At 51.1% G+C, this 13,155-nt stretch overlaps 1 protein-coding gene across 5 annotated transcripts; it reads left to right on the top strand.

Moving 5' to 3' along the window:
* The first annotated feature begins 33 nt into the window (after window positions 1–33).
* On the top strand, window positions 34–8,953 carry LOC102447895 (uncharacterized). 5 transcript variants are annotated; one of them, XM_075913940.1, is made up of 5 exons: window positions 34–429; window positions 5,259–5,308; window positions 5,836–5,962; window positions 6,510–6,626; window positions 6,976–8,953. In XM_075913940.1, exons 2-5 carry the CDS (start codon window positions 5,285–5,287, stop codon window positions 8,721–8,723), a joined length of 2,016 nt encoding a protein of 671 aa, XP_075770055.1. In that variant the 5' UTR covers window positions 34–429; window positions 5,259–5,284; the 3' UTR covers window positions 8,724–8,953. The 5 variants fall into 5 exon arrangements, with proteins under 5 accessions (XP_075770055.1, XP_075770054.1, XP_075770052.1 ...); XM_075913939.1 differs by having other exon boundaries at window positions 6,507–6,626; window positions 6,979–8,952; XM_075913937.1 differs by having other exon boundaries at window positions 6,507–6,626; window positions 6,976–8,952.
* The last annotated feature ends 4,202 nt before the right edge of the window (window positions 8,954–13,155 follow it).

Raw genomic sequence — 13,155 nt, 5'->3', positions numbered from 1 at the left:
GCTGCTACTCGGAGAGGGCGGGCGGCGCGTGCTGCAAGGGGGCCGGTCGTGAGCGCAAGCTGTGCGCGCGCGCGGGAGTAGAACGCTGGGTGCAGCTGGCCCCGCACGTGTGGCTCCGCGTTGCTGCCCTGGGCTCGGTCCGGCCCCGGCGCCCCACGGCGGCGGCAGTAACGTGTGAGCGGGCAGCCTCGCCCCGGGATGCGGGTGGGAGAGACGGAGCCTCCAGCCCCGCCCCGCTCCCTAGGGGCTGCCCCTGCTCGACCTGGGCGTGCAGCTCCCGGCAGCTAAGGGGTTAACTGCACACCCCCCCCCTCCATAGGCTCTGCCCCTTGCTCCGAGAGGGGGTGGGGCTGCTCCTCAGATCCGGGGCGGGCGGCCGCTCACACGCTGCTGCCGCGGCGGGAGCCGGGGCTACGCTGCGGCCTGCAGGTGAGGGGTGAGCCCCGGGCGAGGGGCAGGGAAGTGACTCCAGCCCTGGTTCCAGGGGACCCTGCCGATGTGTGCACTGAGGGTCACAGGGAGGGGGAGGGGGGGAGGAGTTGTATTGAAGGGGGTGGGGCAGTGCAGGGGATCAGGCTGGAGCGGAGGGAAGATGGGGGGGGGGGAGATACAAGTTTCCTTTGCAGACGCTGCACTTCCCTTTGCTCTCTGCTTCTCTGCCTCCCCCCATGGCAGCAGGATCCTCTTTGCACCTTATCATTCTGTGTGACCGTTTGCAGGTGCTGCGGTAAGGCTGGCAGGTACTGCAGTAATCTGTAGCTGCTTTGACTTTAGACCTGGGCCATTTGCTCCCTTCCAGGTCTCCAGTAGATTCCTTGCTTTTAATGCCAGTGCATATTTCTGCTGTCTGCTCAGACCCCCCATTCGGTATTCTCCTCCTCCCCTCCCACAGCTCTGAGCTGTGTGTCTCGGGCTCATTGCTTTTCCATGGATCAGTCTTCTCCAGTCTCTGTTCAAATCTCTCAGTTACTGATAAAACCTCTTTGGGAGTGCCAGAAAACAAGTCGGCAGAGGGAGACCTCTTCCCTCCGTGATGCTGTATACTTGTTGGCTTAGGATTTTTAAGATAAATAGCTGCTTCAACATCTACATATCAAAGTGAATCAAAATCTTTTGTTTACTCTTTGGTTCAGAGCCATATAGTTGCCATAGGAAGCACAAGTCTCCATCATAACCCAGAAAGGCACCAGTTTCTGTTCCCCTTCCACACACAATCAACTAGCCACAAGGGTTTTGATGTGCAGCTATTTGGCTGCATTCTCACCCTTTTATCTTTTCTGTGTTACTTCCCCAACTCTCCTCCCACCCCCCCCAAAACTTCCTCTTGTACCCACACTCTCTCCTGCCTCCAAACTCCCTTTTCTCCTCTCCACCTCCTGCATCCCATGCTCTGCCCCAACCCAGAGCCTGCATGCCAAGCCCTCTCCCCCACCCAAATTCTTTCCCAGAGCCTGCCCCTCCTCCTGCATCCTAATCCCCTGCTCTAGAGCCTGCACCTCAGACTCCTCCCCTACCCACATTCCCTCCCGGGGCCATAGGCAGGCTCTGGGCATTCTGGGAATCTGCAATGTTCCTGCCACCCCTGCCTGCAACTACTTCACCTCCCCAGCCCTCTCTCTGCAGCCCAGGGATATCAGTCTCCTCAGGCTGTGGCAGCTCAGGCAGGGCCACTGAAGCTGGGCTTGTCATGCCCTCATGCACAGGCCAGGCGGACCCCATCAGCAGTCCATTTAGGTCTTAACCAGCAAACATTTAACCCTGGAAAGCAAAGAGAGGTAAGGGAAAGTGGGGCTGGAGCAAGAACAGCCTGGCTGGGGAGGGGTGAGCCAGAGGGCAGGGGAAGGGAGGAGGATGGTGAGAGAGATGCTGGTAGCTCCCCCAGCCCATGGGAAAGAGGAGGGGGAAGAAATGCCCCACCCAGCAGCCAGTGGAAAATCTGCTTCCCTAGAACCGGTCCCACAAGCATTGGGGTGGCAGGCCAGGGAGCTCCCCCTAAGGGCTCTGAATTTACAAGGCAAATATCCCCTCTCTGCCTGCTCCCTAGTCAGTTTCTAATTTCTTTCCAATCGGTCTCATAAATCGGGAGCTCACTCCTGTCCTATGTTCATTGTTTGGGGCTAACAGCACTGGGCTGAACCGGCTCCTGTGCAGGATTTGGTGTCTCACGAGAGTCACTGCAAGCAGCAGCAGCAGGCAGGGAGCCCAATCGGGATTTGGTTTCAATTCAGCTCCTGTTCACGGACGTTCGGTTTCATTTCCGGTTCAAGCCTCCAGAGAGAAATAAAAATAAAAGTTCAGTTACTGTTGAAATCCTACCTCAGACTTAGTGGGGGCAAACTGAGAGAAAGGCAGCTTCAAATGACAATGGCAACCGTTTGGATTCCTGACGACTGATTTATTTTTTAGCTTTACAGGAATTAAAAAATGTTAGTTTGTAACTTTAAAAACGAGTAGTCCTAGGGCACCTTGAAGACTGACCAATACGTTAGGTCATGAGCGTTCCATTCTGAGTTTTACCCCCAAAAGCTCGTGATTTTATATATTTTTGTTAGTCTCTCGGGTGCCCCAAAGCGGCTTGTTTTTACAGGCATTGTCCTTGTGTTTCTTTTTGTTGTCAACTTGATTATTTGTCTGAATTGTCTGAACTACCTAAAATCATGTTTTTTAAACATCTTGGCTATGTCTGCACTGGCACAGTCTTGCGCCAGAGATATGCAAATGAAGATAAGCGGGGAATATTACTGAGCCTCATTTGCATAGAACTTCTGGCACAAGAGCCTCTTCCGCAAAATGGTGGCTCATTAGATATGCAAATGAGGCTTAGCGATATTCCACGCTTAGCCTCATTTGCATATCTGGCGCAAGACTGCACCAGTGTAGACATAGCTTTGCTTTGCCCTGTTGGACCCCTGCCATAGAAGGGAGACATGAGGCCTGGGCATTGTTTTGCAATGCTGGTGTTGGTGGAATAGCCAGCACAATTTGGGCTAGTTGATGCAATTTGAGCATGACAGTTTTCTGATGTTCCCTGTAGTTTAGTCTGTTTTCTTTCTTATTGGCTGTGTCTAGACTGGCCAGTTTTTCCGGAAAATCAGCCGCTTTTCTGGAAAAACTTGCCAGCTGTCTACACTGGCCGCTTGAATTTCTGCAAAAGCACTGACTTCCTACTGTAAGAAATCAGTGCTTCTTGCGGAAATACTATTCTGCTCCCGTTCAGGCAAAAGTCCCCTTTGCACAAAGCTTTTGCACAAAAAGGCCAGTGTAGACAGCTCAGATTTGTTTTCCGCGAAAATGGCGATGGGGGCTTTTTTGCGGAAAAGCATGTCTAGATGGCACAGACGCTTTTCAGCAAAAAGTGCTTTTGTGGAAAAGTGTCCGTGCCAATCTAGACGCTCTGTTCCGAAAATGCTTTTAACAGAAAACTTTTCCGTTAAAAGCATTTCCGGAAAATCATGCCAGTCTAGACGCAGCCAGGAAGACCTGGATCATCAGCGAATGAATCAAAAATTGGCCCAGTCCTTTTGGGGGCCTTTCCTTGTTTCCTTTGTAGAGATTTCTCCAGTGTTCAGAAGAAGTTCCCATTCACCTTTCAGGAGCAGACCTGTCTGACGCTGGATTCACGGCCTCGTTATTTCTAACTTAACCCTTCCCATCTGCATTCGTGGCTTGGTTCAGTGACATTTTGCCTAGCTCCATGCTCAGCTTCCCTCCCTCCCAGCTCTGTCTTGCCTCTCTCAGTTCACTGACGACTCAGGTTCAGCCTGTGAAAAAGTTGATGGCTGCCGTTCTTGAAAAACCACCCGCCCATCGTGTGTGTACACGTTGTCTCTTACAATGATGATCAGGACACTAATTTTTTTAAACGTTGAGCTTAAAAAAAGGCTAAATCTGTATCATAGCTGGATCCTCTCCCAGCCCCCCACATACCCAGTTCCGTTCAGGGTCAGTTGGTAAAACAACAGGATTGTTCATGTTTGGTTCTGGCTCTAGTAGGAAATGCTGAGTCTCTGGCTTCTCGCCAGGTGCAGAGGGCCAATGAGCTCAGCACGGGCCAGGCTGGCCCAGAGGGCTCTGGTCATTGCTAAGGCAAAGGGGGCTGATGTCAGTCTCTCTGTGCAGAACACTGGAACCCATAGAGCCAGCTGGGCGCCTGGGGCTGAGGCTGCTGCCTCCATTGTGGTCTGGAGGCCTGGGTTGAGCAGCTGCTGCCTAGTGGGGTCTCTGCTGGGCCAGGTCATCTCTGCCTAGCCACGAGGGGCGGGGGGTGGGACTTTTTGCTGTGTCTGGGATCAGGACACTAGGTCAGTCCCAGGCCCTGCTGCCGCCAGAGCCTCCTGAGCCAGAGAGTGCTGGGGATGGAAGAAAACTTTCAGAAAGTGCTAGTGGCGTGGCAGAAATGGCTCCTGCTTGCCCCGTCTCTGCTCCCAGGGGTCTGCCAGTCCCAGAGCTGCTGCCTCCAGGCTCACCCCTGCTGGGAGCAGGGACAGTTGCTAACGGAGGGGAAACACCGCCAGGAACGACAGGGCAGTAACCAGCTCTCCCCAGCAGAAGGGGGAATGGTGAGACTGAAAGAGGCAGCTGGAGCAATCGGTGGGGAGCGAGGTTCCCAGCTCCATTCCCAACAGCCCCTTAACCCAGGCAGATCCTTGGACAAGGTGAGGCGCAGAGAAAGGAAAAGTCATTTTCTGCCTCTGGGGACAGTGTTGGGGAACCCTCCACTCTCCTCCCCTCCCCTCCCCCCAGCAGTGCCTTCGATTCTGCTTTCTCACATTTGGCGCAGAGATTTTGTCACTGGGAGGGTTTGGCCGTGTCTTGTGGGTTGGGTTCCATGGGAGGGGGCAGGTCTGTGCGATGATAACCTCACTGAGGGTTTCCCAGCAGGGCGGAGTTCAGGGGGTGTGTCTGCAGGGAAGGAAACTGGGGAGTGACTAGGATTGCCAGACACTTTCACAAAAAATCCTGAACATGACAGGGAAAAAAATTGCTTGAGCAAAAAAAAAAAAAAAAAACTCTCCCCCTGCCAGATGCAGTGGGGGGAAAATGTCCCCTCTGGCGTTCCATCCGAGAAAAACAGAAAATACTGGACATTGTCTGGGTTTTATTTTACCCGACAGGAGCCACAAGTACTGGACTGTCCGGGCGAAAACCAGACATCTGGCAACCCTAAGGGTGACATGGTCTAGGGCTAGTTCAGAAACCTCCCCAATTGCCCTTCTCACCCTGACAGGCTGCAGGGTAACGACTCTGTTTTGTTCCAGATTGTCACCAGGGGCGGGACAGGGAAATGGCTGTGCTGGAGCCAGCTCAGGTAGGGTTGTTCGGGGCAGGGGGGCGGGGAGGGGAGCTGTTGGGGAGAGTTTCTGTAGGTGTGGGAGGGGCAGGAAATACACAGGGTAGGGCAGGGTATGTGAAACCTCCTGGGACATGATCAGCTTGGGGGCTGATTTATAAAGAGGCTCCTTGGGGAAGGGGGTTGAATATTTCCCTATTTCTGAAAGAGGAAACCAACTCCCTGGTCAGGGAAAACAGACCAGAGCGCTGAGCCTGAACCCCCTAGGCAGTGAAGTACAAAGGGATTCCTGTCCCTATTCCCTGCCCAGAGCTCTGCTTCTCACGGCAGCCTGTGGCTGGCAGGTATGTGGTGAATGAGACGTCCCTGCTGCTCCATCTGCTGGGAGGCACAAGGAGCTCTCCCCCTTCTCTCTCTTCCCTGGAGCCTCCAGGCTACTCTGAGCAGGGTGGGGTGGGATTCTGCTTCTCAGGCCTCCTCCGTTGTGACTAGTGGGGCTGTGGCTGGGGCGGCAGGCGCTGAATGGGAGGTCCCTGTTGTTGCAGATGCCGGTGACCTTCGAGGAGGTGGCTGTGTATTTCACCGCAGGGCAGGGGGCTCTGCTGGACCCCGCTCAGAGAGCCCTCTACAGGGACGTCATGCAGGAGAACTATGAGACTGTGGCCTCACTGGGTAAGGATTGCTGGGCCTTCAGCTAACAAAGCCATGAGGCCGGCATTTCTGCATCAGGTCAGGTTCTTCCTTGATCACTGAGATGAGAAGGGAGTGGGTTGTGTAGTCCACAGCTCCAGTGTGTGGGAGCCTTTCGCCTCTTCCAGTGGACAGGAGAGTTACTGACCTCACCGAAATGCTAATGCATCCCCATTCCTCCAGCTGTCACCGGGGCGGGCGCAGTGTATGATGTGATCTGCATTCATTTTCGCTCGCACACAGGGTCACTGGTCACCTCCTTTCCTGGGACTGGCTCTGGGGAATCAGACATTGGCAGGGGTTTAACCCCAGAGCTGTGTGCGCTTCAGCACGTCCCCCAGATCCTGAGAACTAGTGAGGGTGTGAAATCTCCCCCCCTTCCCCCCAACATTCCTCTCTCCCTTGTTCCCATCCCACGACCCCAGAAAAGTCACAGGGGTGAGTTTAAACTCCCGTCGTGTCCTTTATGAGAAGTAGAGCCCCAGTCCTCAGTGCCCGCAGCTCAGGCCTGATTTCACCCCCCCAGCAGGACTTCCTGTTCCCAAACCTGCCCTGATCGCCCGGCTGGAAGGAGGGGAAGAACCATGGGTCCTGGATCTCCAGGCCTCCGAGGAAAGGAAGATCCCAAGAGGTTCTGGTGAAGCAGGTGAGGGGTCAGTGACGTGGACACAAAGTATCTGGAACTGGAGGTTTTCCCTCCACATGTGCTGTGAGCCCCTCAGCTCTGCCTCCTCACCCAGGTCAGGCTGTGGTCAGCAGGTGTCGTGTCATCATGACAGAGATTGCTCACGCCTTCCCAGCCACCCTGTTTGCTGTCAGGAGTTTTCTCCTCAACTTCACTTCCCTGGGAGTGTCTGGGTGGGATGTGAAGGCAGAATCCAATTTTTCAGTCTCTCCAACAGTTATGGGTTGTGTTTTCCCTCTTCGCTGTTCCCCTTCTGTCCTTTGTATCAGCCCAGACGGTGACTCCTGCCTGGCTTCTCTCTGTTTTCCAGCAGGTGATCCACTGATGAGTGCGGACAAGGATGGGAATTCACAGCTCAAAGGTTCTCAGGAAATGGAACCGCAGGGGACCTTTTTGAGAAGAGCTGAAGGGAATTTCCGCCAGTCCTTGAAACAGAGAAAAACTCGAAGTAATTGGCACAGGTCAGAGAGGAAACTGGGTAACAGCCCACGGAAGAAAGCAGATGAATCCACTGAGTGTGGGGGAGGAGGCAAGGATCCCAAGGAAACCATAGACCAGCAGGCAAATCCCAAGGAAAAGAAACACTATAATTGTTTGGAATGTGGGAAAAAATTCAGTCGACGCTCAAGCCTTGTTATCCATGGGAGAATCCACGTGGGAGAGCGACCCTACAAATGCCTTGAGTGTGGGAAAAGCTTCAGTCAGCTCTCAGGCCTTATTTGCCACAAGAAAATCCACACAGGAGAGAGGCCATATACATGCTTTCATTGTGGGAAAAGTTTCAGAGCCCCCTCAGCTCTTATTGTCCATCAAAGAATCCACACGGGAGAGAAACCTTATAAATGCTTGGACTGTGGGAAAAGTTTCAGTCAGAGATCTGGCCTTACTAACCATGGGAGAGTCCACACAGGAGAGCCACCATGTAAATGCCCTGAGTGTGGGAAAAGTTTCAGTGCTCCATCCGCCCTTATTGTCCATCAGAGAATCCACACGGGAGAGAAACCTTATAAATGCTTGGAGTGTGGGAAAAGCTTCAGTCAGCTCTCAGGCCTTATTTGCCACAGAAGAATCCATACAGGAGAGAGGCCATATACATGCTTTCATTGTGGGAAAAGTTTCAGAGCTCCCTCAGCCCTTACTGTCCATCAGAGAATCCACACAGAAGAGAAACCTTATAAGTGCTTGGACTGTGGGAACAGTTTTGGTCAGCCCTCAAGCCTCATAAGCCACGTGAGAATCCATACGGGAGAGAAACCCTTTAAATGCTTGCAGTGTGGGAAAAGTTTCAGGCAGCGCTCAAGCCTTATTAAGCATGGGAAAATCCACACAGGAGAGCCACCGTCTGCATGCCTTGAGTGTGGGAAAAATTTCAGAACACCATCAGCCCTTATTATACATCAGAAAACCCACACAGGGGAGAAACCTTATAAATGTTTGGACTGTGGGAAAAGTTTCAGTGGAAGTGCAAGCCTTGTTAGGCATTGGAGAATCCATACTGGAGAGAAACCATTTAAATGTTTGGACTGTGGGAAAAGTTTCAGTCAGCGCTCTGGCCTTATTAGCCATGAGCAAATCCACACAGGAGAGGGACCATATAAATGCCTTGAGTGTGGGAAAAATTTCTGTGCACCGTCAACCCTTATTATACATCAGAGAACCCACACGGGGGAGAAACCTTATAAATGTTTGGACTGTGGGAAGAGTTTTGGTCGACCCTCAGGCCTTATTAGCCATGGGAGAACCCATACGGGTGAGAAACCCTTTAAATGCTTGGAATGTGGGAAAAGTTTCAGTCAAAGCTCGAGCCTTATTAGCCATGGAAGAACCCATACAGGAGAGAAACCCTTTAAATGCTTGGACTGTGGGAAAAGTTTCAGTCAATGTGCAAGCCTTATTAAGCATGGGAGAATCCACACAGGAGAGAAACCCTTTAAATGCCTTGACTGTGGGAAAAGTTTCAATCAACGCTCAAGCCTTGCGAAGCATGGGAGAATCCACATGAGAGGGAAATCCCGTAAGTGCTTGGATGAAAGTAAAAGCATCAGTTCCAGCTCATAACTTCATGAACATCAGAGAATCCACACGGGACAGAATCGACAAATGCTTTTTCTATGGAATAAGCTTCGTTTGAAGAGCAAGCCTTGCTAGATCTCAGACACTCCACAATAATGATAGAAATGTAGCCGTGTTAGTCTGGGGTAGCTGAAGCAAAATGCAGGACAATGTAGCACTTTAAAGACTAACAAGATGGTTTATTAGATGATGAGCTTTCGTGGGCCAGACCCACTTCCTCAGATCAAATAGTGGATTCCATTATTTGATCTGAGGAAGTGGGTCTGGCCCACGAAAGCTCATCATCTAATAAACCATCTTGTTAGTCTTTAAAGTGCTACATTGTCCTGCATTTTAGTCCACAATAAGAGAGAGCTCATAAGTAATTGGATTGTGGGAAAAGCTTCAATAACTGCAGCTCCAGTCTGAGCTTGCACATTATTCCCTACTGGATAATTCGCAGGAAAAAAGAGCTTGAATGTGGGGGAACCTTCCTCTAATGCTCACAGCATCAGCAAATCCACATAGGGATTCCAGTGTCAGTAAATATTGTATGAATATTTGGAAGGATCATGACTGTTTCTAGTTCACTCATCGATTTGTTTAGCATCTTAAAGCTGAGCTATATGTGGCTAATATGCATGCAAGAGGATTCATTTTGTGAACTGCAAAAGTCTGTAGCATGCTATGTAGTGTTTTGGCAGATGCTCCATTTTTTGAGGGCAGCTTTAGTGGAGATTCTGAAGGTTTATTCATCTATGGGGATTGTTACATTGGAACTGTGATGCATATTTTTTTATGCTTTTACTTAATTGTCATGTCTTTGATTTATTTCTGTAGCTGTTTTCAGCATGCCCCATTTTGGTGAGTTTACTAGCTTGAGTTGTTAGAAAGGATGGTAACATGTATTCCAAGGGGAGTGTTAATTTTCCTTTTATTTGATTTAATCTCTCTCTAAATTTTAGAAATGAAATGTCTGTCTGTCTGTCCGCCTGCCGTCTGTGCAAGAACTCCTCCTACACAGTGACAGCTAGGGCCACCAAATGTGGTGGGCAACTTCCTCTTAGCTTAACTTGAAGCAAGGTCAGGGTTTGGATGTGCCAGGAACACGGGAAGTGGAGGGAATAGGGCTTCCCCCCTCGACATGGAAAGGGAGAGTAAGAGGGGGGGAGGGATGCAATTCTCACACTCACCACTGGGGCAGTGAGTAGGGGTGGGAGGGGGGACAGATAGCTCAGTGGTTTGAGCATTGGCCTGTTAAACCCAGGCTTGTGAGTTCAATCCTTGTGGAGGCCATTTAGGGATTTGGGGCAAAAATTCATCAGGGATGGTACGTGGTCCTGCTGTGAAGGCAGGGGACTGGACTCGATGACCTTTCAAGGTCCCTTCCAGTTCTAGGAGATAGGCATCTCCATTAATTAAAAAAAAAAATGACCGGCTAGGGATGGGGTTCTACATGTTGTCAGCCGGGCCACCTTCTACGGATAAGGTTCTTCTCCTCTGCAGCTATTGGTCCTGAGCATTACCCTTCCCCCACCCTGCTATAAGGCCTGGGGATGTCCCCCTGCTATGGGAGGCCTGCACACTCCCCCTTCCCCACTGCTCCATGTGAAGGGTTCCCCCCCACACACACACCCCATGAGGCTCCTACAGGGCCTAGTGATTTCCCCCTCCCTGCACTGCTGCTTCACCTGGAGCATGGGGATTTCCCTCACCCCTCCTCATGGGACCTGGGGATCCCCCCCCCCTCCTGATTCACCTGAGGCCTGGGAATTAGCAGGGCACCTCACAGGGCATGGGGATACCCTCCCCCCAGCTCTTACTCCCCTGTGCCACTGCTCTTGGAGCTTGGGGCTTTCCTCCACCACAACCTCCCGCTTCTCCCGAGGCCTGGAAATTTCCTCCCCTCAGTCCCACATGGCTCCTCATGGGGTGTGACGGTGCAGTCCGGGTTCCCCCGTAGCAGCCAGAACAGTCTCCACCAGCCTGCAGAATAGAAAGGGGTTTATTGATTTTCCAGAACACAGCACAGTATAGACGTGATGTGGCAATAGGAGGGGGGCTAGGATGCCACAGACCCTTTAAGGCGGGGTGCCTGAGCCCCTAGTCTCCAAGCCCCCTCCCTAGGCTGTCTCCCTCATGTTTCCAGACCCAGACTAACTCTTCCTCCCCCCACGTACGTCCTTTGTTCCAACCTCCTTCCCTCCCCCCAGTCAGAACCGATCAGGGCAGTATCTGGCCCCCCTGCTGGGTCATGCTCACAGACAGGGCCAGTAGGGGACAGCCCAAGCCTGGCGGCCAGCAAGATGCCCCACTACATCACATGGGGCCGGGCCATGCCCACCTTTTTGAAAATTACCATCATTTCCATAACACATTTGCATTTTCCTTTTATTTACCAATGAAATAAATGTAATTTCCCATTTGTTGAGTTACACACCCGAGGAAGGCTGGGTAAATCAAGTACTGAATAAACATTGTAAGCATTCCTCCTTGTTAATTCCTTAGTTTAATATTTGGCTTTTTCCATGCCTATGAATGGTTAAAAATATATATCTCTAGGTCAGGGGTGGCCAACCCGCAGCTCGCGAAGCTGCCCCTGCGCCCCTAGAAACGGTTCCTGTGCTTTTTTTTTTTTTTTTTTTTGCTCAACAAAAATTGCTAAAAAAAAACAAAACCTGGTGTGTGGCTCTTCGCATTTTTCTGCTCTCTTCGTTTAATGGGTTGGCCACCCCTGCTCTAGGTCTTTTTGGTTACACTGGTGGTGCACATCCGCACATGACCTCAATATTAGTGTCAACCACTCAGTGATTGAAAATGGCAGAGAGACACTGCCCCCGCCCAGGGGTTGTACTTAAAAGTACCACATGGGATCTTTTCAGGGGCATGTTTATTGCTAATACACATATAGCAATCAACCCTTATCCTATGCATGCGATATATCACACACACACACACACACAAGCACACTCCGTTGTCTTGTTACCAGTAGTTGCTCCCCTTAACTGCACTGGCCAGGTGAGTTCGGTCGGGGAGGGGTGAAGCCAGGCTTCTGCCAATCCAGATTGGTGCTCTCATGTTGACAAGACCCGGGGTCCTCCTGCAAGATTCCTTTAGATTTATAGTAACTCCCCTCTCATGCAAATCTGTCATCATATACATATACAAAATGGCTACGTCTACACTGGCATGATTTTCCGGAAATGCTTTTAACGGAAAAGTTTTCCGTTAAAAGCATTTTTGGAAAAGCGCATCTAGATTGGCAGGATGCTTTTCCACAAACGCACTTTTTGCGGAAAAGCGTCTGTGGCCAATCTAGACACGGTTTTCCGCAAAAAAGCCCCGATCGCCATTTTCGCCATCGGGGCTTTTTTGCGGAAAACAGTACTGTGCTGTCTACACTGGCCCTTTTGCGCAAAAGTCTTTCAGAAAAAGACTTTTGCCCGAACGGGAGCAGCATAGTATTTCCGCAAGAACACTGACGATCTTACATGAGATCGTATGTGTTCTTGTGGAAATTCAAGCGGCCAGTGTAGACAGCTGGTAAGTTTTTCCACAAAATCAGATGATTTTGCGGAAAAACTTGCCAGTCTAGACACAGCCAATCTGTGTTATCATATAGTTAGTTGTCTGTGGTGCTGTCTAATGGGTGTTGTCTCCATGCTGACACACACATCTCCACAGAGGGGGCTTCCAAAAGCAGGCATTTGCTGCTGACTCCCAAGGCATCCATATGTCCAATTGTCTTCCAGTGAGCCCCCTTCACAGGTCTCATTGTTCTTGGATCTGGCTTCCATCCCCTCTCCAACCCTTGCAACTGTCCTGAGGTGCTTGTCTGTCTTATCCATTCACACCTCATTCACTCAACAGGGCAATCGGTTAAGCAAAATGGGAGGGATCTATTCTGGTGCAGACTCTCTCTTTACCTTACTTATTTTCAGGGGCTATTCTACAAGATATAAAGTTTCTATGTAAAAGGACTTAATGCAAAGCTATATAAGAGGACTTGATACGAAGTTAAAACTTCAATGCGAAAATGATTAATACAGAGATGTATGATTAATACAGAGATGTATCTACAGAGTGATGGCCAGGACCCAAGCTTTCCCCACTCCCTCAGGAGGCTGGGTGTCTGTCTCAGTCTAGGGTGGGGAGCGGGGAGACTGGCTTCCATGGTCGGGCTTCTGCAGCTCCTGGACTGGAGCCAGTGATGGGCGTCACCCTGCCCTGTCAGAGCTCTTGTTTGGACAAGTGCATTATGGGAAGTTCCCGCTCTGTCTGTTACGGGACACTAGAGCTGGCAACAGAATAGTCAGAAAGGGACAGTTAAAGAAAATGCTCCTGGGTGGCCACTTTTTGGAGCGTTCTGCCAAGGTCCCGGGTTCCAACAGATGGAGCAGCTGTAACTGGGGGGGATGGGGAGAGGGAAGGAGGAGTC

The sequence above is a fragment of the Pelodiscus sinensis genome, chromosome 32 (genome assembly GCF_049634645.1).
Source record: "Pelodiscus sinensis isolate JC-2024 chromosome 32, ASM4963464v1, whole genome shotgun sequence".
NCBI classification, from domain to species: Eukaryota; Metazoa; Chordata; order Testudines; family Trionychidae; genus Pelodiscus; species Pelodiscus sinensis.
Note: the sequence above shows the minus strand (reverse complement) of the source record. Positions and strands in the feature narration are given on the sequence as shown.